Source organism: Magnolia sinica, chromosome 12 (assembly GCF_029962835.1).
Source record: "Magnolia sinica isolate HGM2019 chromosome 12, MsV1, whole genome shotgun sequence".
Classification (NCBI taxonomy): domain Eukaryota; kingdom Viridiplantae; phylum Streptophyta; class Magnoliopsida; order Magnoliales; family Magnoliaceae; genus Magnolia; species Magnolia sinica.
The window spans coordinates 76514607-76541633 of NC_080584.1; the positions used below are offsets into that span (position 1 = coordinate 76514607).

Sequence of the window (27027 nt, forward strand, 5' to 3'; positions counted from 1 at the left end):
CATGATGTAAGGAGATAGCTCTACCCTGTAAAAAGTCGCAGCCACCTTGCCCAAAAAGGTGACTGGATGAGTCTTCATTAGGGTCATGATCTCGGCCTCAGGGACGTGTCGAGCAAGCCAAGGGATGAGACCTTGCGTGTAGTACCCTTGTGGAAAAGGACCTTCGCTCGCTTGCTGACCAGACAAGCTCCCCTCCTAAACCTAAATCACGGGGGACTAAGGCTCGACTACAAGAGTAACCTAGGCCGCAAGGGGCTGGGGTTCTACGACAGGGGTGACCTCCTGAGCTGGAGGGGACTGTAGATCAACCACCTCCACAACAACTGAGGATCTGTGAGAATGGGAGTGCCCTGAGCTCCCCACTTAGTAACTACCGAGCTTAGCTACTCTATTGTAGGCTAACTAACGCCTGACTCAGCTCTTCCTCCCAAAGTTACGGAGGAACTGGGGCGCTTGGAAATCACCCTCCTCTTCAGAGATGACTTCTTTTGGGCTACTTCAGCTATAAAAAGGTCACAAGATCTTTTGGCAGGGTGAGGTAGATCAACCATCCCTGTACAGAAACAAAGACTAATTAGAAATAAGAAAATTAGCATAGATTCTGAGGAAGTCACTTGAATATACCTTAGACAGATGAAGTAAGGCTGGACTATTGGAGAATCTCAGGTGTAATCAGCTTCTTCCACGACCTCTCGGATGCCACCACCAACCGTGCGCAACCGATTCAATGATATTCATGCTCAGTTATCAAGGCGAGCTTCTTGGCGAGAACTACAAAAATTACTATAGTTGGTAAAAAGGGAAGATAAGTATAAACTTACAAAGCTGCAAGGTCTTTAGTTCGGATATATCCGACCTGGATTGGTAAAGCGGGTAAGGACCCAAGGTTGTACCCCAGCAGCCACCGGGGCCTCCCAAACTCCAAATGCTCAAAACCACTTGTCTTTCCAGTTCTTGTTCGAGGTCGAGTTATTTGTAATTAAGGCCTGACCCTTGTTCAACTAGGTCGAAAAATAATACCGACCCATATGCTTGGGATTGGCGTTCGCCTGATAGAGATGGAGGAATTCATCTGGGGTTAGGTTGGTGTTCCTGAGTTGGAACCACAAGATAAATGCCCCGAACAAAGCTCTCTAGGCACTCAGAATAATTTGGCCCTAGGCCAACCTCAGGCAAGACGTGACCTCCCTTACGATGCAATGGAAGGGAAGTCAGAGACCACATTGAAGAGTGACTAAGTATACAACCACTTCGCCCTTCCGAGGATCGCTAGGAATCTAGCCAAGTACAATAACTCAGAGTACCACCATGTCAGGAATGTGGTACTCTAACCAAATCCGCACCAGGTGGGATTCCTTAAGTCGGGATCCAAATTGGTCGATCTCCTCGGGTCCTTCCATCGAGGATCGACCTCTTTCTCCCTCTATTGAAGCAGGTTCTGCCTCAACGCTTGCAAGACGTTCTGTGGAGGATTGGGTTGTTGCCCTCTCGTTAGGACAGAGGTGGTCCCTCTATCTCGCAATAGAGGGATCGAGGACAATGGATCACTCTAGCCCCGTGGTGGGGAATCCCAATCCTCTGGTCCTGAATCACCTTAAAATGTCATGGGCTCATTCCAGTCGTACAAGGATCCAAACCTTCTTGGTCGGAGAAAACACGAAGAGTAGAAGAACAAAGAAAGAAAGAGAAAAAATGGAGGAAGACAGTGAAGTATAGCTTACTAGAGAAAGGATTTCTAACTTATCAGAAATCGCCAAGTCTGAGAAGGAGGAGAGTGGCAAAGGAAAATGGTTTTGACTGCTAGGGCTTCTCCTTTGTTATAGGGAGTTCCGCCGTAAGCATTAACTGCAGCAGCCAGAGGGGCACCTCGACGGATGTGCATGGCCATGTGGAGGCCTCCCATTCGATGGACGATCAGACTTCCGAAGCAATGCGACATGTCTGGGCCTAATAGATCGGTTATTAAAAAGACACCCCACCAGCACATGCCTCCTCGAGTGTATCGTACCATCATTGCAAATCCCCCTCGATCTCTATGCATGCCGCCTTTCTCTGCAAGTTCGACCTCCTTTGTGAAAGATATCGTATATTCGACCTCATTACACCCACTTATATCTCGAGCTTACGGAGTCAGCTAGAGAGTAGGGGGCTACTGTTATGGGTAAAACTAAACTGGTCAGAGAGATGAGGTCGCCTTGGATATCCGTGCATGTCTTATGGTCGGGTAGTGTCGATCCTGACCACAAAGTTCCTCAGCAGCCTGATACTGGTGGTGACCTCGTTCGCCAGAAGATGAAGTACCTCCGCTTCCTTCAAAAGAGGAAGAACACCGAGCTCCTCCCACAGACCCATCCATTTTGAGCTCCCATTATGTTTTTGTCATGAGGTAATGTAGAAGCCTATGATGAATATGTGCTTAAAAGGATAGATTTAGAGCTCAAAAGAAGATAATGAAGAATTGGAGATTTGGAAGTCATTAATGAAGAATTCACATGTCAAAGATCAAAAGAAATCAAGTGAGGAGTGTAGAGAATTGGAGATTTAAAGTAAAGAAAAGAAATCCTAAAAATTAGCTAGAAAAATCATATTATGAGATTCCAAGTCTAAAAAGGGAAGTCCTGAAATAATTTCAAAAACAGACTTCAGTCCGACCGAAATCAACTTCGGTCCGACTGAAATTGTGCAAAACAATCCAGTGAGAAAGTGGAATTGTCAGCCTTGATTCAGTCTGACCGAATGCTAAGTAAACTTTTAAAGAGTCGAGACATTCAGTTGAAACCACATTGAGGTCAAGCGTGTCATGTGGGTGGAGTAGAGTTTCAAAGTTTGAGTTGTTAAGGGTACCACATTAGGCTGGACAATGGCATATAAAAATTAGAATTTTCGGTAGGATTGGCCCAATGGCCCAGCCCAAACTGTTAAAAACCAGGCCCAAAAGATACTCAGGCCTAGCCTGTTGACGGTCTATTGAATGACTTAAGTTTCAGGCATGCATCCGAACACATGAGATGATGACATGCATTCAAACGCACGGTAATTATAGTACGTTCATGCTGGGATGATGACATGCATTTGAACGCATGGCAATTGCAACACATTCAAGCTGCATGGTGCTATCATAGTGTTTGAGTGCCTTCCAACGAGATACCAAAATTTATCATTGCCAGTACCTCAAGTAGGCTAAACAAAGGGGATCAACCAAGGACACTGGAGGGAGTGTACCCACCACAAAAGCTTTAGAGGAAATGTAGAGTTTACTATGTTGTGCAATAATAACTCGGTATAACTGAGATCATTCGACAAGGACTACGTAGTTGAGAACACAATTGGAACTAAATGGATTTAAGGATTATGGTTTCCAGCAGTTTTAAAAGAATTTAAACAATAATTAAAATGCACTAAGGATGCAGGAATCTCCTCTTAACAATGTCTTAAACAAAGTCATCTTCTTCAAGTATATAACTCAACTAGAATCAAATTCCAATTCATTCTAATTGAAAAATAACTTTATAAAAAATTCATTAACAATCAACAAAGATAAATGAATCAAGATAGATTGATCCATCATGAAGATCTAGAGAATCAATCACAGGGAATCAAAAGCATCTATTATACACGAAGTTAACAAAAGATCAATTCAATTTACAGATCAATTCGTTCTCTAATTTAGGAATTCAATCATCAAAATCACAATCCAACATTAAAAACTCATAAACTTGAATTAAAATTGAATTAAATATAAAAATTCAACACGAGGTTCATCCCTTAGCCTTAGATAGGAGATTAGCCTAGCATGACTAACATATTTTTTTTTTTAAAAAGTACAAACTTGAATCGATGGATTAAGAAAGAAGAATGATGCTAAAAAAGCTTCATCTTCGCTTGGTCTCTCTCCCAAGCCCTAATTCCTGTATAAAACAGCGTAGAAAATATATTTATATAGGAAAATTTTACATTAATATAAGAAGTTATGAACTTTCACACTTATGCTCATTGTTAATCGATGTCCTCAATTGATCAAGAGAGATTGAAGGTATCGTTGATTGGTCAAAACTCAGAACTCAATCAATCAAATGTGCCTAAAAACTTCTATAAAGTAATATTAATTTTTTTCGTAATGCTCGATTTATTGACACCATACTTTTGATCGATCGAAAGTAGCAAAGAGTGTCTAGCACATTTTTTGAAAAATTTTAATTTCTTTGTTCTCAATCTCAATCAATCAAGATTGCTCAAGGATTATACCGATCGATCTTACCCTCTGGTCGATCACTCGATCTCAGTTGCAAATCTTCAATTCAAATGCACTTGTTCCTTAATTGATTTCACACTTCGATACTTGGTTTCTTTTCATCTTTGGCATTTCATATCTTTAATTTCATCCTTCAAACTTCAATTCTACAACATGAATTGTTTCGGGCTCTAAATCTAAATTTTTAGCATGGATTCATTTTAAGCTCTGAAATTCTCCTGCATTTAGAAAACATATATAATTATATCTATTTAACACATATATGCATTGAAAATCAATGCATAAAAGAGAGAAAATATGCAATATTTGAGTATCATCAATAAATTTAGGGCATATCGAGATGTCATACCCATTTTAGCCAAACACCTGTGGCACCCCTACTAATCGAACTATTCTTTAGGCTAACTTAATAGAGAAATGCCCATATGGCTCTCAGGCCCATGCAAAAGAATCCTCATCCTATCAAGTGCATAACCCCTCAACACGAACCTGCTCCAAAATACATTCTAGAAGGAAAGAGAATACTGAGACTCCAGGAAGAATGCCACTAGGTCCCATAATGTCCTTTACATAGCTAATCCAAATCCTCTATAATATGGTTGGTGCGCCATGTTGAAAGAGCACCAAGACTGGTCTGGCATGCCAATAGTTGCAAGTCTCCTCTCCTGGCAATAAGTGAGTTTTATCTTTTAATTACCAGCGGGCTGAGTTTGCAAATAACTCTCCAACAGGGAGATTTTGAAGAAGCTAAAGGGCTAGGAATGTATGCTTGAACAATCCAGCCCAAACTTAGCTTTCATGAATATAACGTCCGGAATTTTTGCTATTTTGGATTGCCAAAAATCCTTAATTTTTTAAATATAACTAGCCTACGCCGTCACTTACTGACCTTTGATGCTCGAAGTGAGCCTATACGCAGGTGGTACTGATAGAGAATCGTACAAATACGATTGATCAACCTTAGAAAGCCAACGAATCTAACCGATCTCTTAGACATCGAGTTTAGCCCCATGATTTGTTCATGTGTGGCCTAAATTTAGCCAACTTGTCACTGACCAATTGAGACAATCTTAACTAAATAAAGACATACCTAAAGTCGACAAAACTATGGGTTAGATCTTAATTAATAACCAAATCAACCTAGTTACTCATTTAGCCTAAGAACCAACAGTTTAGAGTGATCATGACCGAATCACCATTTTCGCTAATTGTGAATAGATCAGACTATGAACATAGTTAATTCAAACCCTAGTAATTGTGCACAAGAAATCTTCATACCTAATTCATTTCAGAGATACCCTAATTATCCAAACAAGTTCTAGACCGCTCGTTAGTGGGCCACTAGTTATGAAACTATAGGATAATGTCCGTCTCATTGGGCTTGACGCCCATCTCGAGTAGCAAACTAATGAAGTGCCTAGAACTATTGAATTGGGTTGGAAGAAAAATGCTTGAAACGTGCGAATCCCCTACGCTGAAATCTGAAAACTTAAGTGAAATAGATCCCTCACTATTTCATAAACTTGTGACTTTTTGACCGTTAGATCGCAAACAAAATTGAGGTATGAGTTAAGGATATTTTCCTTCTCATATTTGTATAATTGTGGCCCCAATCTATCACCGACGATTGTTCATCACAAGTACGGCTCCCACAGTCGATTGAGGCATCCGATCTCCATCCAATTTGGACCAATCATTCATCATATGATGGGGCACCTGCCCCATGGTGCGGATGAGCCAACGTTCCCTTGAAGAAGCCCTATGGGCCGAAATCAGTCCACTAGGAGCATGCATGTTAGAAAAAGGGCCCCTAGTGCCATTTAGACATAAAATCTAGACTATTTATGGCCTAAAATTCCACTCTCTCACTCCCATCTGAATTTTTAATTGCAAGGGAGTGAGGGAGAGGGGAGAAGGTTTTCCTTGCTGTTGTTGGCCATGTTAGAGCTTACAACTCCACCTCGCCATAGGGAACGACTCGACAATAATAGAAATGTAATCCTCTATTTCCCTTAAAAAATCTGAGCCTTATGGGTTGTTGCATACGCCTTTATGAGCTAACCTATTCGACGCAGGGCGTCTATCCATTGATTACTCGGCTGGTGTCCTAGGAGCGGCGTTAGAAAAATATCATGCCACCCCTAAGTGCACCTTTAGATTGCCAATTATCGAACATATGTCACAAATAATGATTGTGTAGTGAAATTATGAATTGCATGCTAAACAACGAGTAATCCTTAGAAGTATTGTACACCATGAATTGCAAATTTTTCTTATAATTGATAATCATTCATTTTAACCATTCATTGTATGCTAGTATAAGCTGGATTTACTAAAATTTCTGCACATGCTTTCTATATTCCTCTTACACATGCACTTAATTACTTTATTCTTGGTAAATGATGTGATGATTTAGGATAATGCACCTGCATGTCCATTTAATTACCCATATTAATTGGAACATCCTAAATTACTGACATGTATGTGGGTTTATTCCTGAAATAGAATGTTTGTGTCATACTATTAAAATTTAGCCCATTAGTTAATTGGGCTGGCCGACAAAATCGAAAAAGCTCATAGGGTTAGCCCCATTAGGTCGGCTGCCCTGGGCCAATTTGACCAATCCAGACCGAAGACGGATAACTATGTTAGTTGGACTATACGGGATGCTTGCACCCAGCATTGGTTGTGTCGTAATTCACCTGAGTCAGCCAAATTAGTCCTCTAGCCAGCCAACCATGTGTGTTCACCATGTATGTTCATGTCTGCTTGAATCTAGAGCACCCCCATACCCTGGAGAGGCTATTGATAATCATTAGTAAGACAATCCCCAAGTCTTAGGAGTCGGGCATGGTGGTATGGGACACTATGTCCATGTTGTCGGCCGACGCTGGGGTAACGAGCCTCCCTGTAGTGACCACTAAGCAACCAATAAGGCTATTAGCCTAGCACATCAAACCGTAATGATGCCGTGACTATTACACAATTACGTTTGGGTGACGACCATTACATTAGGCGCCCTCTACCTGTCAATGGGCGGCCTAACCCTGAGTGTCTGGGCTGTGTCATCCGGCCGTGAGTGATTGGTCAGGCCAGTGTTAGCCTCACATTGATTGGAGAGTTTTCGTCTAGGTGGTAAACCCTAACATGGATCAAGGATCGCAGGCGTAGAGCCGCTATAGACACCCTAGGCCTAGTAATCTGGATAAGGCCATTGATTATATGTGGAAGGCCTGTATCCTAGACCATAGCATTCCGTAGGCTTCCGCAGTCTTCCTGATCAGATTTCGTAACCTTCAACCCTTAACCAGTATTTGCACGCGACCCTGAGTCACACGCCGTCAACCTGAATTGACTCAAACCGAGACTTGTACCCCTACGACCGCGCCCTCACCGCAGTTCCGATGCCGCATCTCGCGCGCTGATCTGATACTTTGGCCAGGAGATGTGCGCCAGCGTTCGGTGCGAGGAAAACGCCGCGCGTGCGAATTTCGAGAGAATCTCTACGACTTGTCACATCAATCCCATCATGTCAAGTACATGTCAAGTACACATCACCTCACTCCCTTCCCCAAGCAACCTCCAAAGTCAAAAGTTTCTTACACCACCCATACCTTTCTTATACAAAATACTCCAAAAGTTAAAAAGTCTCTTACACATCCATCACCACCACATCCATCACCATCCCTCTCTCTTTACAACCCTCTCTCTCATTCTCAAACCACTTCCCAAGCAACCCCAAAGCATCACACGTCCAAGCCATAGGAATTTTTGTGTGGTCCACTTCATACCCCCTCATCTCCCATCTTAACCATCTAAACTCCATCTCCTCCGTTCAGATTGAAGCTAAGGAGTAAAGGAAGCCAAGGGAGTAAGAAGAAGACCGTGGGTGATCTTGGATCTTTATTTCCTTGTCTTTTGTGATGTAAGGGCCCACTTATGGTGGGACCCATCTTGATGTAGGCTTTGTATCAAAGAGGGGCCCATAGTGGCGGGGCCCCTCCACCCTCTCCGTTCTCTCTCTCTCTCTCCATTGTTTTTTTTGTGTATGATGGCCTATGGCCCACTTGATGCATGATCCACGCCATCCATTGAGGTGGACCCCACTGTTTACATGGGTGGCACGTGCTTTGGGTAAAACACAAATATCAGGATAATCCAAAATAGGTGAGCCATGTGGGACCCACCTTGATGGGGTGTACACCCACACCGTCCGTCCTGGTGGTCGAACCAGTCAGAGTAGGTAACAGTGAAGTGGGCTAACGGTGGGAGTGGCTAACAGTGGTAGTGTGGAATGATAGTGGGTGCACTGACATGGGGTGTGTTCTGACGTGAAGTGTGTGCAGGCGGTGGGGTCTATGGGACCCACCCTCATCATCCATCCATTTTGGTAGGCCACACCCTCACACACGTGTGGTGGATCCACCATCCAAGGACGGTGGGACCCATCCATAGCTCACGTGGTAGACTGAGTGAGAGATACCCCGTTTTAACGTTGGGACCCACCCAGTCCATAGCTTAGGTGGCAGACCGAGTGAAAGATGCCTCGTTTCAACACTTGAGGTCTTGGTATCGATCTTGTGGAGGTGGCTGACATGGGTGTACGGGCATGGGCGCCCATCCATTCCAGTGGGCCACACCACTGTATGTGTTGTATCCATGCCGTCCATTCGTATAATATGCCCCACCATGATGCATATATTGTGACCACCGTCCATCTGACGGTGGGACACACCTCACGTGTGGGGCCCCCTTGATCCACGTGACTGTACAGGCCGTGGATGGCCTGGACGTGGCTGTTTTATATTATATAATATATATAGTATATAGTATATTATATATATATATATTATATCATATATATGAGATGGTGGGCCCTACGTGGGACCCACCTCTGCCATTTGGAGTGCAGCAAGCTGCATGCACAACAGCCATGTAGTTACTCCTCCTGTCAGCAGCCTGCAGGCCCCACATGATGTACGTGTTTTATCTACACCGTCCACGGTTTGGATGGTCGGGCCCACCATGATGCATGTGTTGCATCCATACCATCCAACCATTTATGAGATCATTTTATGGCATGGGAGAATAAGTGAATCAGATCTAAAGTTTAAGTAGACCCCACCATTTAAATAGTGGACCGTGACATCCACCGTTCAAACTTCTAAGGGCCACAGTAGTTCGAATTAAACTGATAATTATTTTCACTTCATTTATCTCTATGTTAACTTATGAATAGGTTGGATCTCAAATATATATAAGGGTGGGCCCGATTTGATATACATGAGGCCCATCGGTGCGGCCTATTTAATGTACATAAAGCCCGTTGGCACGACTCATATAATACGGCCCATGTGATGTGGCCCATTTGACATAAGAGGCCCATTGAGCTGTATTCGATGCCCAAGTGTGAGGCCCACTTGTTGTTTATTTGAGGCCCAATGAGATGTACGTTGGCCTAATATGACAAGGCCTATGTGACGTAAATGAGGCCCATCATGATTGTACTTGAGGCCATGGGCCCACTATATGTTTGGCCCTATGTAGGCCACTCCTTGGGAGCAATGTTGGTTAGATGTCCACATTGATGGGCAATGATGGTTGGATATCCACATTGTGACCTTCCCTTAGGCCTTGTTAGGCCCATTCTCATCATTCCCTTAGTGGGTTAACCCAAATAAGTGGGCCCCATTCGCTATAGACGGATGACCCCGTGCTATCGGATTCGATATAACCATGGCTGAGTGTCGATCTTTATACTATGGTTGATTGACTGATCATTTATGAACCCCGCTTTGTTTATCTATTGATTATCGGTGCCATTGTCGTGGCCAATTGCCGATTCAAACTGATGTGACCGATTTGCCGATTCTGATTATTGACCGATTTCGATTACCGTGGCTGATTGCCGATTAGCAATCGAGGCTGTTTATCATGACCGATTGCCGATTCTGATTGATGTAACCGATTTACCGATTCTGATTATTGATCAATCCTGATTGTTGTGGCCGATTGCCGATTAGCGATCAAGGCTGATTATCATGACCGATTGCCGATCAGTGATCGAGGCTGATTATCATGACCGATTACCGATTTCCAATTGATGTGATCGATTTGCCGATTCTGACTATCAATCGATTCTGATTGTCATGACCGATTTGCCGATTCCGATTGTCATGGCCGATTGCTGATTCCAATTGACTTGGCCGGTTTGCTGATTCTGATTTCGAGGCCGATTTCAATTGCCAAGGCCAATTGTTGTGACCTATATGATATACGCACGACCCATAGTTGAGGCCCATTGTGACACGTATTAGGCCCATGATGCATGACCCATTTGATGTATTCAAGACCCATGTGTAAGGCCCACATGTCGTGTATTTGAGGCCCATGGGCAAGGCCCATTGTAATGTATTCATGACCCATGGGTAAGGCTCATTAAGATGTATTCATGGCCAATGGGCAAGGCCCATTGTAATATGTATTAGGCCCATGAGCAGGGTCCACCTGTTGAGTATATGTGGCCCTTGAGTAAGGCCCATCGTGTTGTATATTAGGCCTTTGTGTGAGGCCGTGGGCCCATTATATGTTTGGCTCTATGTGGCCACTCCTTGGGGGCAATGTTGGGTAAATGTCCACATTGTCGAGGCCGATTGTTGATGCCGGTTATTGATACCGATTATGAGTATATGACAGCATAGCATCATAATACATGCCCATATGCATCATCTGTATGTCTGTTATGAGATGTGATTGACCATTGCATATGTCATAGGGCAGGTTATTCATAAGGCTCCTTGATAGGCAGAGTTGCCCCACATGAGAGCATGACATGCACAGGATTGATGCATGATTGGACTGTGTGACTCATACATCTCACATTTGTGTGATATGACCACCATACGCCCTAGAGACATCAGGGTCGTAGCCTCCACATGTATTTCATGGATGGCCAGATGGGACATCGAAAATCTGTTCTACATGGGGTGCTATAGATATCCTTGGGTGAAAGTCTCAGAACCCTCTTGGTTCCAGAGGTTGCTTTAATGTCTAGACTGAGTGGATGCATGAGTGCATGGGAGCCGTATACCGTTAGGCCGCGTCTCTCACTATGTTGTAGTCGGTTGGAAGGGGGTACAGCCTTACCTGCCCGAGAGGAGGGGGCAATGCTAGGCTGAGTCTAACCAGCTCGAGGAATGGGTCCGCTATCGACAAGCCAGGCCAGATATTAGCAGGCGGATAGTGAGGTCTCTTCTACTCACCTTGTTGCACACGATGGGGCGACAATCTGATTTGAAGTGTAATAGACCCCGGTGATTTTCCAGAGAAGAACCATACTGATATGTGGACTTATTGGGTAGGAATTGCATACTCATTCATTCATTCATTCACTATCCACTTGGGCTAGTGGTGCGCAACTAACTGTTGTGTACCTTCGCATGGTCAGGATTTCGGTTGGGCACGCGACTAACCTGAGATCAGGAGTCTACTACATTGAGTCTGACTATCCAAATTTAGGTATGAGATTAGTTTGGATAGAAGTCCCTTGTGACGGACCCCATAGCCTGCGATACTACGTACTATCATCCCTACTTCACTCCAGCTTGGTCATTTCATTTGCACCGCATATCACATTGCATCTGCAGTACTTAGCATTTTGGGTTGCTATGTTTCTGCATTAATATGACCGTTAGTACTCACGCCTTGCATCGCATAGCCTTGGTATGGCTGATGACACTCATAGACTTATCAGTATATTTCTGTTTATTTCGATATTGTATGATTTATGGCATTGTATCCTCGGCATCTAATATTTGGCTTGCTCTGACACCTCATTTGCATAGCTGATTTGCATTATATACCCTGATATTGTATGACTCATAGACTTGTCAGTACTTCCGCTTACTCTGATTACTCTGATATTGCTTACTTGGCACTTACTTTGTGCACACACTTACACCACCCTCTAAGCTTTCTGTAAGCTTATGCACGATAGATGCGTGTAGGTGATGTTAGGTTGTAGTAGTGTGGAGCTTGGAGCTTGTAGCTGACTTCTGGAGCTTTGATTTTGACATATGTATTTCCCTTTCAGCATTGTACTCAAATGATTATATTAGTGAATATGTGATGATGATGTTGCCTTTATGACTTAGTTATACTTGTGGTTATGCTCCATTACCAAAAAAAAAATCATACTGAAAATTCTCCTTGTAGGATCCCAAGATCGGAATCAGGCACGTGAGTGCCGGGATTCGAGAATGGGGTACAATGGAGGCTGTTGGCGCCAGATTCGGCAATCAGGAATTTTGTGAGCCCGTTTTCTGAGTTTGGGGCGTGACAATATCGAGATGTTCCAGCTTTCCCATTCTTGCTGGATGAACAGACTTAACTAATTCACTTGTCTAATATGAGCATTCATCACATTGCATTAGCTAGGTGTGGCGACTCAGCAGTTGAGGTCACATGATGATCAGGGAGTGTTGGTCATTCACAAATGTAATATGGAGTCGCTAAGAGAGAGTGTTGGATTACGAGGGCATGCATCATATCATTATAACATGTATGTGCATTAACAAGAGTATCTAGGAATCGTATGCTTAGTTATTTTTCATTAATTGTGCATGTAGAATTGATAACTTGTGTAACTTGATGCTAATGGAACCACTGAGTTGATCACACACTCTCACTCTAGGACGGTGTTTTAAAACACCAACCAGACCCTATCTTAAATACATGAATCACAGAGCTCGACGCGTTGGATGAGGTGACCATAAACGCCGAGGAGGAGCTCTCGTACTTTCAGCTATTGGGCAGGTCGTCATAGGCTTCCTTAGGGCCAGCGATGGGGTCTTAGGGTAGGGATATTTTGTATTTTTTTGGACTATAAGTATTTCGCTGGGACGTGCTCTGGTACACTGAATGTAAACTCATCATTTTGCTAGTCATATCTTAAGTTAAGTTTATTTTAATGTACTTGTATGATCCATTTAATTTCTCGAATGCTCACACATCAAGTAAAAACCAAAATCATTCACTTCTGCAAAGCATGAGTGACACTCGGGATATCGGGAGTTGAGTATTTACTCAGCCGTCGAAATCCAGGGTGTTAAAATGAGGTTGCCCCCCAAGCTACTCTTATTATCAAACTTAAAAGTCTAAGCCATCTTCATCCTAAGCCCTTTTGTTATATCATTCAACCTCTTGATCCCTAAGCTACCCTCATCTCTAGAAACAACGATCTTCTTCCAACTAACCTAGTGGAGGTTCCCTTTTTCTAGTGAGTCCAGCACCCCTTTGGGAACATCAACTACCGCTAGAGTATGAACCAAAATGCTTCTCCAAACATGATTAATGAGCATAGCTTTACCTGCTTGATTTAAACAACCTTTCCACCCTAAGATCTCGCGTGGAATTTTGTCAACCATTGGCTGAAAGAGAGCTCTCCTTATTCTACCTTTGATCAACCGGGTCCTAAGGTATGAGAGATTGGTCCCTGCTCTCGCAATCCTAGTTAACTTTCTACCATTCTAATGCACCCTTCTTCCATCTTGGAAGATACTATAAGACTAATCTTGGACTCATTCACCTTTAGGTTGGAGACTACTACCTTAAAAGAAAGATTAGAACCACATTGAGGGACCTATTGCAACCATTAGAGAAGATTAATGTGTCATCAGTGAACAAAGACTGGGAAATGACTAGGCATCGTCTTCTGGCTGTCAAGCAATCCTGGTGTAGGATTGCATTATATTAATAAACTCAGTAAGACCAAAGTTAATCCACAGGGAATTTGTGAGAACATGGCGGAAGCTAAATGTTTTTCTAAATTTTAATCCAGCAGAGAGTTAAATGAAATGTTTAAACAAAAAATAAAAGCGACTAAGGATCCAGGAATACATAATCAATAGGACTTGAACTTAATTCATTTTCTCGAGTTGATAACCTTACTAGAACTAGATTATGATCCATTTTAATCAGATGATAATATAGTAAATTCAATCATAACATCTAATATATATTAGAACTAAGATAAGTTTGATATCTTATGCAGATTTAGATAACCAATCGCAAGAAATCAAAAGCATCTAGTGTAGCCAAAGATGACAATAGATTAATCAATTTTACATATTAATTCCATCTCCAATATATGAATTTAATCACATCCAATGACAATTCAATATTAAAACTTAAGAACTTGTATTGAAAATGAATTAAATATCAAATATCGCTCAAAAGGTTCATCCATTAAGCTTAGTTAAGAGATTAGCTAATAATAACTAATGTCTTAAACAAAAATAAAAGAAGACCATGGAAAACAAACTTGAACTGAAGGATTAAGAAGAAAAACAGCTCTATGGAAGCTTCGTCGCCACTTGATCTTTCTCCAAGCCATAATTTGCTCTTTAAATAGGAAAAATTCCCCAGTGACTTTGAACTGACTTCCAAATCGCATACTTTTGTTATGCTTTGGTTCCACAAAATCCAACCAAAGACTCTTCCGGTTGCAGTTGAATTTCTCCAAAAATTCTTTGAACTCTTTGTTTCCTTTCGGTTAGGCCAAACTACCATTCAGTGTGATACATGATTAAGATCCCGCACATAGCTCACATATCATCAAATTCCCCATTAAAAAAAAAAAGAAGAAAAAAGAAAAAAAAAAATCAATGGTGCTAACTCAATAAAAAATAATAAAAATGTTACGCCATGCCGCAGTAGCTACTATTTTGTCATTGGTTCTAACATGCTAATCGTTGCCTGGGCTACAGAATTACTCGAAGGTGGATCAGCAGCAATGGGCCTCTTCCATGTTGAAAATCCAGGTTGCTTCAGTGATGGTGGTCTTGCACTTCCATTGCCCAACATGGAAACAACAGGAGACATGGTGGGCCGATCATTTGGGTCTTCTTGAATGCACAAGAGGCCCACATGGATGCACCTATCCACTTCTTGGGCCACATGAGAATCGCTTATCAACGGATCCATCAATTCCAATCCCCTGCCTTCATTCCATAGTTGTCATGCCTGCAAGAATTGGAACCGACGTGCCTTTGTCATGGAAAATTCAATTTTACCTGAAGAGAAGTACCAAATAGAAGAAGTGAAAAGATGTCCCGATGCCCATTGCCCATCTGTGTCAAACACGATCAGATGGGTTGGAGCCATTTGTACATATATGTGCTGGCTTTCTTCATTGTGGATCTGTTTTCTTTGGTTTTAGGCTGCCTGGCTTTCCAGTTTTTTTAGGAGTTGCTGGGGCCTCTGACCTAAGTTTGGAAGCTGTTTGCTTCCAGCCTTTTGTCATGCCTTTGCTGCTCCTGTTATAGTTTGCCAAATGTGTTCGTTGTTTTATACAATATGGATCGTCCAGTTTTGTGGAGTCCATCCAAAAGATGTAATTTTTTTATATTTTATTAACAAAGTAATAGGTGGTGTACTCCCACCTTTTAAATAAATAAATAAAAGATAAATAAATAATGAAACATAGTAATTGGGCTCGACCAAGAAAACATAAATCTCGTTTGGTACTTACAAATCCTAAAAGATTGAACCACTGTTTGTAAGGATAATATCCGGTGTTCCGTTTGTTGGTCACAATTTCTAACAATAACACTCCGAAGCTAAATACATCGGATTTCTCTGAAAAATGACCCTCTAGGGCATACTCAAGTGACATGTAGCCGCTGCAATCAATCATTAAATGAAAATTTAGCTAATAATGATAGAAATTAGCATTCCCATATGGATTCATATGCATGCAAAATTTCATCCACATGTGGATCCGTAAACACTACTTACTATGTCCCAACCACTCGTTCGGTATTTGCTTCAGTCTGGTTTCCTCCAAAGATCCTTGCCAAACCAAAGTCTGATATTTTGGGGTTCATTTCACCATCTAAAAGGATGTTGCTGGCCTTTAGATCTCGGTGAATGACTCTTAATCTCGAGTACCGGTGAAGATAAAGTAGCCCTTGTGCAATCCCTTCAACAATGGGAAAGCGCTTCCCCCAATCCAGTTGTGATTGTTTGTTTGGATCTGATGATCATTTTCATTAAAAAATTTTAATGAAGGAAAATTTCAAAGATGCTACCACCGTGATCCCAGAGAAGATTTCAAAAATTAAATATAGAGAAATCGAAAATTTTGCTATGAGTGGGATAGGAGCGGACCAAATAGAGATTTATCTAGACTATTGTTGGGCATGTACTCATAGATCAATATCTTTTCTTCCCCATGGATACACCAACCCAAAAGCTTAACAAGATTCCTGTGTTGAAGCTTGGCAATAAGTTCTACTTCATTCTTAAACTCCTCTAGGCCTTGCCCTGAGCTTTTAGAACGTCTTTTTACTGCCATTTCTTGGCCCGATAATTTTCCCTATGGATCAATTACAAATGTATGTTAGATCCTGTTGGACTTGCAAACCAAAACATTTACTGCAATTGCTATGACTGTTCATCTTCCAAAGCTTAGCAACACTTTCCATGAGATGCTTTTTGGAAGATGAAATTCATTGTGTATTTTCTAAGAACATTAAGCGTTAGAAGCTCCTAGCAGGGGCAGTTTTGTCTTTTCACCCTACATTCAAAAGCTTATAAATAGGCACCTTGTATCCGGTTGTAGTAAGCAAGTGAAGAAGCAACAGTGAATAGCAAGAAGTGTGAGAAGTTTGCAGCAGCCAAACTGTTTTAAAAAATTAAGTTTTTCTTCCCTCTTTCTTCCTTCTGCATCATATAGCTGAGTTGTGCTAAGGCTTTGTAAAGCCCGAAAAATTCTCTTATCTTGAAGCAAAGAAAAGATCTGGCTTATACAACCAACAAACTGGTATCAGAGCCCAGGTTCTTTTTTTAGAAGAAGTTTCCAGCAGTTTTTTTTTCTAGCCAAGTACCTATTTTTCTGAAAAAATCAGATTGCAAAGCTAAGTTCTTTTTTGAGTTCCCTGGTTGGAGATTGCCAGCAGCTTTTCAGCAAAAAAAAATAATAATAATAAAATAAAAAATAAAAAAATCAGATTTCAGAAGTTTTTCAGCCAAAGAAGAAAATCAGATTTCAAAAGTTTTTCCAGCTAAAAAAAAATCAGATCTTCTATTCCATCCTTCTCTCCCTTCATTAAAAAAATAAAAAAAATCAGCCATTCCTTTTTTAAAAAATAGAAAAAGATAACGAGAACAATCCAGCCGTAGGTTCCTAAGTTGTTTAAAGACAGCTATGAAAAGTGGTGCATCTAAATGAAGGCGTTGTTCGGGTCGCAAGAACTATAAGAGATCGTCACCAATGGGTATGTATAACCCATTATGAAGGAAGAAGCTGCCTTTACCAACGAAGAAAAAACCGCTCTCAAAAATCAAAGGAAGAGAGACAACAAGGCTTTGTTCCTCCTCTATCAAGGGTTGGATGAATCAACTTTTGAAAAGATTGTCGAAGAAATGTCAAGCAAGTGAGCTTGGGATACCCTTGGCACCATCTTCAAGGGTGTTGATCGAGTGAAGCGGGTTTGCCTTCAAACACTAAGAGCCAAGTTCGAAGCGGCGCACATGAAGGAAGGTGAAAGTATCTCTGACTACTTCTCACGTCTAATTGTTATTATTAACAATTTAAAAAGAAATGGTGAAAAAGTTGAAGACATGTATCATGGAAAGGGCACTACGATCTCTCACAACCAAGTTTGAGCATGTGGTTGTTGCGATCGAAGAATCAAAGGACTTGGAAAAACTGTCCATTGAAGAGTTGATTGGATCGTTGCAAGTGCATGAGCAACGAATGCAAAAGAATGCTGGTTCAATGCTTGAACATGCCTTAGAGTCTAAGATGACTCTAAATGAATAAAAGAATGGCCATACACAATGAGGGGGTTGTGGCACTAGCAATCGTGTAAGAGGCAGAGGGCGTGGATATCATCGAAGCCATCAACAAAAGTTTACCAGTTTCTGTGGAAGAGGAAATGGTAGAGGCCGGTTCATGCGTGGTCGTGGAAATACAAAAAATGTTCAATGCCACAATTGTAAGAAATTTGGCTACTATGGTTTTGAGTGTTGGAGCAAATAGATCAAGATGAATGATCCAACTATGCTGAAGCATCACACCATGAACAAGAAGACTTCACACTCCTCCTTGCACAAGAAAAGGCATGTGAATGGCCAGATGCGTGGTATCTTGACACTGGTGTAAGCAACCAGATGAGTGGTAACAAAGAACTGTTCGTGGAACTCACAGAAGGAGTTTGTGGCAACATGAGTTTTGGCGACTCATTAAAGGTACCCGTGATAGGTAAAGGAAAAGTTAAAATCTATCAGAAGAATGGTGAGCCAAATTACATCTCTAATGTGTATTACGTACCAAATATGAAAAATAACATCCTCAGTATCGGCCAACTCCTTGAGAAGGGGTATGTCATACACATGGAGAACTATTCTCTCTCTATAAGAGATGCTCACAGGAGACTTGTGGCTCAAGTTCAAATGGCGAAGAATCGCATGTTTCCGCTCCATATTAACATAAAGGCTGATAAGTGCCTCTATGGACTCGTGAAGAATGATTCATGGAAATGGCATCTTTGTTTTGGGCATCTCCATTTCAGTGGCCTTAAACTCTTATCCTCATCAAGCATGGTGCATGGCTTGCCGGCTATTAAAGCTCCAGAACATGTGTGTGAGGCGTGCACACTCGGCAAGCAACAAAGGAACTCCTTCTCAAGTGGAGTGTCCAGAAGAGAAGAGGAACCACTTCAGTTGGCTCACACTGATATTTACGGACCACTTGAAACATCCTCTCTTAGAGGTAATAAATACTTTATTACCTTCATTGATGATTTCAACAGAAGAATTTGGGTATATTGCATTAAAGAAAAATCTTCCACTTTCAATATCTTTCAATTTTCAAAGCTCGTGTTGAAGTTGAAAGTGGTCATAAAATTAAAGTACTTAGATCTGATAGAGGTGAAGAGTACACCTCAAATGCATTTCGAGATTTTTATAGGGAACAAGGCATCAAGCAGCAACACACTGCAGCCTACACACCACAGCAGAATGACATTGCAGAATGAAAGAACCGCATCATCCTTGACATGATAAGAACCATGCTCAAAGAAAATGACCTAACAGAGCTTCTGGGCAGAGGCAGTCACATGTACTGCCTACTTGCTCAATCGGTGTCTAACCAAGAGCGTAAGAAACATTACACCATAGGAGGTATGGAGTGGTCACAAATCGAGCGTGGCGCACCTAAGGATCTTTGGGTGTGTCACCTACACTCAAGTTTTAGAAGTAAGAAGAAGGAAACTTGATGATTGTGGCAAGAAATGCATCTTCATCGACTACAGTGAAGAATCTAAAGCTTACAAGCTCTACAATCCACTAACCAAGAAAGTGTGGTGAGTAGAGATGTGGTCTTTAGTGAGGAAGAATCTTGGAAATGGAACGATGAAGAATCGACCAAAGATATTCAAGTCGAAATAGAAGAACATGAAGAAAGGCATGACCGTCAAGAGCAAACGCCCGCAACACCTTCTTCGGCCGTATCATCAATACACAGAAATCCAGGAGTACATTCCATTACTCCTGGAAGTACTCCATCAAGTCAAAATTCGGCCAACCTGTCCTCGCCCATGGCACCTATAAAAATGAAAAGCTTAAGCGACATCTATAAACAAACTGGAGAGGTCAATCTTTTCTGCTTGTATGCAGATCATGAGCCTCTAACATTTTAGGAGGCCATAAAAGAAGAATGTTGGAGAATCGCTATGAAAGAAGAAATTCATGCCATTGAGAAAAATGACACATGGGAGTTGACTATGCTTCCTAATGGCCAGAAAACTATTGTCGTCAAATGGGTGTACAAGATCAAGTGAAATGTTGATGGTGAGATTGATCACTACAAGGCAAGGCTCGTAGCAAATGGCTACAAACAGAAGTACGGGGTGGACTATGAAGAAGTCTTCTCTCCTATTGCTCGCCTTGACACTGTGAGGATGATTATTTCTCTTGCCGCCCATCACAGTTGGATGATCTACCAACTGGATGTGAAATCTGCATTCCTGAATGGAATTTTGGAAGAAGAGGTCTATGTTGACCAACCTGAAGGCTTTGTTATGCAAGGGGAGGAACACAAGGTGTATCGATTGAAGAAAGCCCTCTATGGGTTGAAGCAAGCTTCACATGCTTGGAATGCACGCATCGACAACTATCTTTAAGGTAACGGCTTTGCCCAATGTCCATATGAGCATACAGTTTACATCAAGAAGAATGCTCATGGCGATATGCCTATAATATGCCTATATGTTGATGATTTACTGTTTACAGGAAACAACCGACCGATTTTTAATGAATTTAAGAAGGCCATGTTTAAGGAGTTCGAGATGACTGACAGAGGTCTGATACCCTTTTTTCTGGGCATTGAAGTGAAGCAACAATATGGTGGCATCTATATATCTCAGAAGAAGTATGCCAAAGAACTTCTTGAAAAGTTCAAGATGGCTGATTGCAATGCCGTAAACATGCCTGTAGCAACATGCTTAAAACTGACAAATGACAGATATGGAAGAAGCGTTGATTCGACTATGATCAAGAGTCTGATTGGAAACCTAAGGTACCTCACAATCATAAGGCCGGATATCATCTATAGTGTTGGGCTTCTAAGTAGGTACATGGAAGCATCAAAAGAATCACACTGGCTAGCTGCAAAAAGAATCCTCAGGTATGTCAAAGGAACAATGGAATTCAGTCTTTTCTATCCATACGATGATGAAGTAATGTTGTATGGATACTCAGACAGTGATTGGGGAGGTGACCAAGATGAAAGAAAGAGCATCATTGGATATGTATTCTATCTCGGAATGACTGCTTTCACATGGAATTCGAAGAAGTAGAGTGTGGTCGCCCTGTCCACATGTGAAGCAAAAAACGTGACAACATCGTCTACTGTTTATGACAGAATTTGGTTGAGAAACCTGCTAAAGGAGCTGAGGCATCCGCAGGAAGGATCCATAATCATATATGTGGATAACAAGTCAGCAATCAAGTTAGCCAAAATTCCGGTGCAGCATGGAAGAAACAAACACATTGATACCCGATACCATTTTTTGAGAGATCATGTGAAGCAGAAAATGATGAAATTAGAGTATTTTCATACTACGGAATAGGTGATGGATATTTTCACAAGGCATTCACTACGCCAAAATTGTGAATTTACAACGGACCAAATCTGTCGTAAAACTAAATAAACGACGGATTTCGTCCGTCGCTGTTTACTGGGTCATTTTTTCTTTTCGACGGATAAAATCCATCGTTGACAGATAAGGTCCGTCGTATATTAGCGACGGATAAGGTCCGTCGCTTAAATGAGCAGCGACGGACCCCAAATACTAGCGACGGATTTGGTCCGTCGCTAAAATATCTATGAATACAAAAATATATAGCCAGATTTTTTATTTTATTATTTTTTTATTTCGAATCTTACACCTGATGGTCATTCAAAAAACAATTTACATGATTGTTTAATGAGAAGCATATTCAAAAAATTGCAATGAATCTTATTCCGCCATCCACTATAGCAAGGAAAATGATAATTACAAACTGTTATAGAACATAGTCTAAAGCAAGAGAAAATACCTATTGGATGAAAAAAATGATTAGGATGAGTCCCGTGACTTCAGTTGAGTCAATTTGTTGAGTTTATGGCCTTGTTTTGGGTAGACTCAACGAGTTGTAGAACTATGGCTGACGATCTGCCTATTGGATGCACCCTCTTCGACACAAGATAGTCCCTTGAAATATGAACTCACGTTAAGCGATTGTGAAAACAATTAATTAACCAACTGATTTTCTAAGTGAATGAAGAAATCAAAAAGGGAAATATAATCTCATAATGTCACAAAGAGTTGGAGATTAGCATGTATGTGCTATTTTTCTACATCCAACACCAAATTTATCCCAATTTGATTATGTGCTATTTCTCCCACCAAAAACTTATTCTCGCATTTTAACACCATTTTATTGTCATTTAAAACTCATTCAGATGGAAGTTATAATAGATCCCAATGGCATCAAACAATCTATTTAAAAAACATTAAGTAATAACATCAGCAATTAAGTACCATGCAAGATATACTCACCATGGAAGAATTCAATTGTTCTTGTAACAAACCATTATGAGCCCTCAAGTTGCTTACCATATCATGTTCTTTTCCTACTGCAACTTGGAAATGTTCTCGGCAGCCAACGCCGCATCCGATTAAAGATTGTTGTTGTATTGCTGCAAACTCAATGTTATATTCTTGCAATCACTTGTTAACATCCTGAAGAGATGCTATCTACATAATCCAACAATACCCAGTTGGGGATTTCAATTGAGATTCATCCAAAATGAAAATTGAAATAAATGAAATAAACAAATTAATTTAACTAAATATTCTCATGCCCTGTTGGTTAATGGCTCTTGATGGGCTTTTTCAAGCTCTCCTGAAAAAGAAACATGCAACTTTTTAGAAGCAACTCTTGCCTCAATCTCTTTCCTATGAGAATTCAATCACTACCTTTCTAAATGCATAAAAGGAAAGACACAAATATCAACAATACTTGATATAAAATATTCACAGGGAACTGTGGTTTTCTCAAATTCTCACCAATTTATGGGCTTTCCCTTTCGTAAGTTTCATCATGCAAAGAATCACATTTCCCCCAAAGTCCGTAATCATTTCAATTATATCTTTTTCCTTTTGCTTCATTTTTGCCTCTAAGAAAATACAGATTTCAGGTTGCTATCTACTACATTGGCTGACTAAAGAAGAGTTGGCTAAAGGCCTTTTTAAGTTGTCTAGGTAATGTTATAGTTCACCTACTCTATAATGCAAAGCAAATCTTTTTCTAAATGCATAGAAGGAAAGACACAAATATCAATCACTTGTGAATCACATTTCCCCCAAAGTCCGTAATCATTTCAATTAATTCTTTTTCTTTTTGCCTCATTTTTGCCTCTAAGAAAATACATGATTTCAGGTTGCTATCTACTACATTGGCCGATTAAAGAAGAATGGACTGATATTTGACACTAATATTGGCTAAAGGCCTTTTTAAGTTGTCTAGGTAAATGTTATTGTTCACCTACTCTATAATGCAAAGCAAATCTTTTTCTTTCTTTATTTGTTTCTTCTTCTTCTTCTTTTCTTTTAGATGGTTACAGGCGCGACTGAAAGACATTGGAATTGTTTGTTACAGGTATAGGAAGAGTCGTAAAGGCCTGGGATGTTGGCATTGCTGGTAGCTGCCTGGAAGATAGAGAATTTGCTACCAAAGTTGTGGGGTGCAAGATTTCTTCTAGCTACATTATTGTGCTCACACCCTAACATGAGCGGGCAAAACGGATTGATGCAGTAGATTTCTCAAAAACAGCATGATAAGCCTTAGGTTGGTTTCAATAGGTCCTCACTTCTGTTGGTGTGGTCCACTTGAGCTTTGGATCAACCTCATTTTAGGCTCATGCCCTAAAATGAGTTGGCAAAATGGATGGACTGCATGGATAAACCATATACATTACATGGCCCCACGGAGTCGCAGCAAGGTTGGTAAATAGTTATCCAATGGCATCACCCATGCATGCATGCATGCATGCATTACTACTACCTCTGTGTAAGTGTGGAGATTGAATGGCAGCCCTTGAAACACTTGGGCCCACCGTAATGTTTCTAATAATTCCACTCCATCCATCATTTGGGTGGCATCATTTTAGGTGGTTGGCCCAACAATGAGGCAGATTCAATATTCAAGTGTGCCACATGGTTTGTATTGAACTCTGATTGTTCAACTTCAATCATTTGTGGGGCCCATCGCGATGCATCTAAGAAATTCACTGTCTATCAGTTTTGCCAACTCATGTTATGGGATGAACCCAAAAATGAGACAGATCCAAAACTCAAGTGGGCCACATAGCAGGAAAAAGTGGAGATTAAGGGTCAAGGGTCGCAATCCAAACATTTGGCATCACCGTGATGTTTTTGAGAAATACATCATGTCCATCTATTTTGCCACCTCAGGTTGAGACATGATCTAAAAAATGAGGCAGATCCAAAACTAAAGTAGGCTACACAACTAGAAGCAATGGGAATTGAATGCCATAATTATCAAACAAGTTGTTTTTACTTCAGATTTCAGATTCAGGCTTTATATTTCAGATTCAGGCTTCAGATTTCAGATTCAGTCTTTAGAATTCAGATTCAGGCTTCAGATTTCAGATTCGGTCTTTAGACTTCAGCCATAATTATCAAACAAGTTTTTTTTTACTTCAGATTTCAGATTCAGGCTTTAGATTTCAGATTCAGGCTTCAGATTTCAGATTCGGTCTTTAGAATTCAGATTCAGGCTTCAGATTTCAGATTCAGTCTTTAGACTTCAGCCATAATTATCAAAAAAGTTTTTTTTACTTCAGATTTTAGATTCAGGCTTCAGATTTCAGATTCGCTATTTAGATGCTTGTTGATTGATCCATGAGAGTTTATACACACCATCCAGCCAATGATGTGGATAATTGCTACAAATTATACATACTACATGTATAATCTTATTGATATCCTTGCTCAAGGATCATACAATTCCTCTTCTTGGATTACCATCTTTCTTTATCATATTGAAACATCAAGAATGCAGCAATAAGCTTGAAATGGCTATATTTCTGAATCAAGTTCCTTCAATAAGACAAGCATACATTACAACAGAGATAAACTGGAAAAGACGTCAAGAAGTTTTAAAAAAGGAAATGAAAAAAAAAAAAAAAAAAAAAACAGATGGAATGACCTTTAGGAAGTTTGCTGCTGAGCTAGACAATCTAGATTGTAAACAACCTGCACATGACTTGATCCAATATGTAAACACCCCATATTAGACACAAACACATACTATCTAAGTGAATTTATTTTGAACCTGGCTGTACATTGACTTGGGTCCATTGGGCATTTTGTCCCTACTGTTCATGTTTCTCCTACAAGTATGGCCTGCTCAATGAGTGAATTGGCCTGATATTTGGAGTAGGGCATGTTGTTGGAGATCCAAACCTGAGGAGTGGCAGGTATCTCTCAAATGCCTGCCACATTGGCATGTGTACCCCTTCACCTCACTCATGCATGTGTGCTGCATGTGTAGTGGGTGAGACACCACCTTAGAAAGTGATGGTGAGCTATCATTCCACTCTAGTCTGTTTAACACTGGATCCTTTCCACCTACATCAGTTAGCAATACACAATTGTACCCAAAAAACAAAAAGGAAGAAGAAGCTTTGATATTATCCTCAAGCTGTAATAAAAAGTCAGCTTCCTAGAGTCTACCTGCTAACCACTTGCTTATTGAATCGGCCTATTTTGACGACCGGTGAGATGATATTGGGGTGGCCTACCTGATGCATAGCCTAGATGTAGCACATGTATGCCACATTCTCATGTGTTGGGATGTCTGTTTGTCTATTGAATTAGCAAAACTTTATAAGAAATGATGGACTTCTGTGCCCATCACCTCCAATGGGGCACCACAAAGTATCCAACTTAGTGCTATGGTGATCAGAAACTATTGATCTGGTGGACCACTACACTGAAAGGTAGTTAGTAAAATATGCAATGATCAGGGAATGTTATTTCCTTCTACTACAAGGAATGACTTTCTTGCGTGAACTGGGAATAAAGGGCAGCTACATGCGGGAAAAATATTAGAGAAAAACTTTGATACTCTGGAGTATGATGGATGATACAAAGGCACTTATAATTTCTTAGAAATTGCATACGTAGAATACATGTAGTTCAAATTAAACCGTTGATATTATGGGTCTCAGTTTAGAAGTATCATGGTCCCCAAATTAAGATGATTTGGTTAGCTGACGGTTAAGAATGAAAAATAAATAATGGTCCTGTTTCATGCACAACCTGCAACTGATCATGGATGGTCCTGATCAGGTTTGCTTCTTAAAAACCTGGATCTGATCGTGTTTGGGTACCCATTGGGTCTTTGGATCTAATTTTGGAGTTGGCTTTGGGACAGTTAAGAGCATTTACATGATTGGGCCTACCTTCTATACAAAGGCAATTTTTCCTTTCTAATTTCTCTGTTTCTTTAGAGGATAGATTCAAAGTTCAAACTAAATATAAATCATCTAATGAAACATATTATCTACAATCCTTCCATTCCTAACAGTAAATATACAAAGGAATTTAGTTGCAAGAAGTGGGACAGAATCTGCGTAGAGTAGTTGAGATAAAAATTTTAGCCACATACAAAAAATATTAAACCTAGTATTATCTACTACATACTAGTAACATACAAACAATATTGGGGCACCATACCATAAGCTACAAGAATTTCATGTCCCCCTAATCAAGGTATCCTCCATTGATAACACACACACACACACACACACACACACACACACACACACACACATATATATATTAAGTTTATTTTCATTCACATTTGCAAATACAATACACTAAGAATGCCTTATATGTGGTTCACAAATTTGCACAAGCTTTTCAATTTGCAAGGTTGGCAAACCTGAATGCATGAGAAATGAAAGAATAATCAAAAGATGGAACGGGGAAAGTAAATAGAGACTTCGTTTATTTGTTTATTTATTTATTTTATCTATGAAATAAATTATTAGACACTTTAAGATTTACTTACAATAGCCTCCCGAATGCAGAAAAAAGAACAAACTTTTAGCTGCAAAAACAGTTCTTTTGATGGATGGGCAACCAAAAAGAGTGACTTTTTCAGGTCACAGCCTGCAAAAGAAAGAACTTAAATGG

The 27027-nt window shown here is 40.6% G+C and overlaps 1 protein-coding gene across 1 annotated transcript; it reads right to left on the minus strand.

Annotated features, from left to right (window-relative positions):
* Positions 1-14971: 14971 nt before the first annotated feature.
* Positions 14972-16607, minus strand: LOC131220272 (cysteine-rich receptor-like protein kinase 10). Its single transcript, XM_058215223.1, has 4 exons — positions 16421-16607; positions 16049-16286; positions 15802-15933; positions 14972-15248 (listed from the first exon to the last, which is right to left on the minus strand). The coding sequence occupies exons 1-4, from the start codon at positions 16605-16607 to the stop codon at positions 14972-14974; spliced, it is 834 nt and encodes a 277-aa protein (XP_058071206.1).
* Positions 16608-27027: the final 10420 nt, after the last annotated feature.

Bases quoted from the DNA above. Each gene is read 5' to 3' on its own strand.
- LOC131220272 (XM_058215223.1), bottom strand. From the start codon at position 16,607: ATGGCAGTAAAAAGACGTTCTAAAAGCTCAGGGCAAGGCCTAGAGGAG. The intron at 15,934-16,048 runs GTAAGTAGTGTT...GATTGATTGCAG, and splicing joins GAACGAGTGGTTGGGACATA to CGGCTACATGTCACTTGAGT. The intron at 15,249-15,801 runs GTTCAATCTTTT...GAATGAAGGCAG, and splicing joins TATTATCCTTACAAACAGTG to GGGATTGGAATTGATGGATC.